Raw genomic sequence first — 1,010 nt, 5'->3', positions numbered from 1 at the left:
TTTACAGATATATTTTTAGGCAAGAGATTCGTGATCGTACCACTGAGCTTGCTGCGAGTCGGCGTTTGCATCCTCTGGCCTCTTCAGAGAGCCTCCTGGTGGATGGAAGAGGCAATGAGAGAACCAATAAGCAACTGTGTGACAAATTAGATACTTTCATTAACAAGCAAGTTGTGAAACGTTTACATATCTAACCTATTTTCTCAGCCAGAAAAGCAAAGCGGATCCAGCTTGGCCCTTTTTCTTGAATCTGCAGCAATGTGATTGGCTTGCGGTCTATTCCCGGCTCCTCTTTCACCTCTCTCTTTAGGGCTTCTTCAATACTTTCACCATCTTCCATACGACCTGCAGGAAGATACCATAATCCACGACATACTGCCTTTGCCTTTCTGTATCATCAACACCTCGTTCTGTGAAACAAAGACACATATGTACGCACAACTTAAAGCTACACTTTGTAACTAATAAATTTCATAGTTATGGTGGTTAAAAAATAAACCTGCATGCATTTTGGTAGGCCGGTACCGGCGTACACCGATACACACCAGCAATCAGAATGGATGGACAAATAAATAATTTTTTATCATTTTGAATGATTCATGGTCAGTTTTTCTAGTTTGTTGGGACACCAAACATTCAAATTCACACTACATAGCTGAAGCAACTTTTCTCTGATTTTCTGTAAACTCTGTCTTGACTTGACAGCTCTGCAATATAGATAATTATTACTAGTTTATCAAAGTGTATTTGAGTAAAGACATTGTGTAGTTACATGGTGCAGCTTTAAAGACTGAGCAATTTTACACTAGTCATTTTGAGAAAACGTCTTTGCATGGATATAAGAACATAATTGTACATGTATTTTGACTTTATTTGTAACTCTTGTGTGCTAGCCACAAATATGAAATATTAATCTGGACCTAAACCTTTGGAATAACCAGGTTTATCGATCACTAAAATGTATGTGATATACAGGTGCATCTCAATAAATTAGAATGTTGTGGAAAAGT

The 1,010-nt window shown here is 37.7% G+C and overlaps 1 protein-coding gene across 2 annotated transcripts in view; it reads right to left on the bottom strand.

The window, feature by feature from the left end:
- Window positions 1-6: 6 nt before the first annotated feature.
- Window positions 7-1,010, bottom strand: part of LOC107591940 (8-oxo-dGDP phosphatase NUDT18-like) — a 17,268-nt gene continuing 16,264 nt past the window's right edge. Inside the window, exons 1-2 of one of the 2 annotated variants that reach the window (XM_016281234.1) lie at window positions 196-460; window positions 7-95 (exon numbers count right to left, since the gene is read on the bottom strand). In XM_016281234.1, the coding sequence (XP_016136720.1) occupies window positions 16-95; window positions 196-340 (225 nt within the window). In that variant the 5' untranslated portion in view covers window positions 341-460 and the 3' untranslated portion in view covers window positions 7-15. Of the gene's footprint in view, window positions 96-195; window positions 461-1,010 lie in introns of those variants that run through there. The other variant, XM_016281233.1, reaches the window with a different exon arrangement.

The sequence above is a fragment of the Sinocyclocheilus grahami genome, unplaced genomic scaffold (assembly GCF_001515645.1).
Source record: "Sinocyclocheilus grahami isolate Dianchi unplaced genomic scaffold, SAMN03320097.WGS_v1.1 scaffold148.1, whole genome shotgun sequence".
Taxonomy (NCBI): Eukaryota; Metazoa; Chordata; class Actinopteri; order Cypriniformes; family Cyprinidae; genus Sinocyclocheilus; species Sinocyclocheilus grahami.
This window is presented reverse-complemented; position numbering and strand designations above follow the sequence as displayed.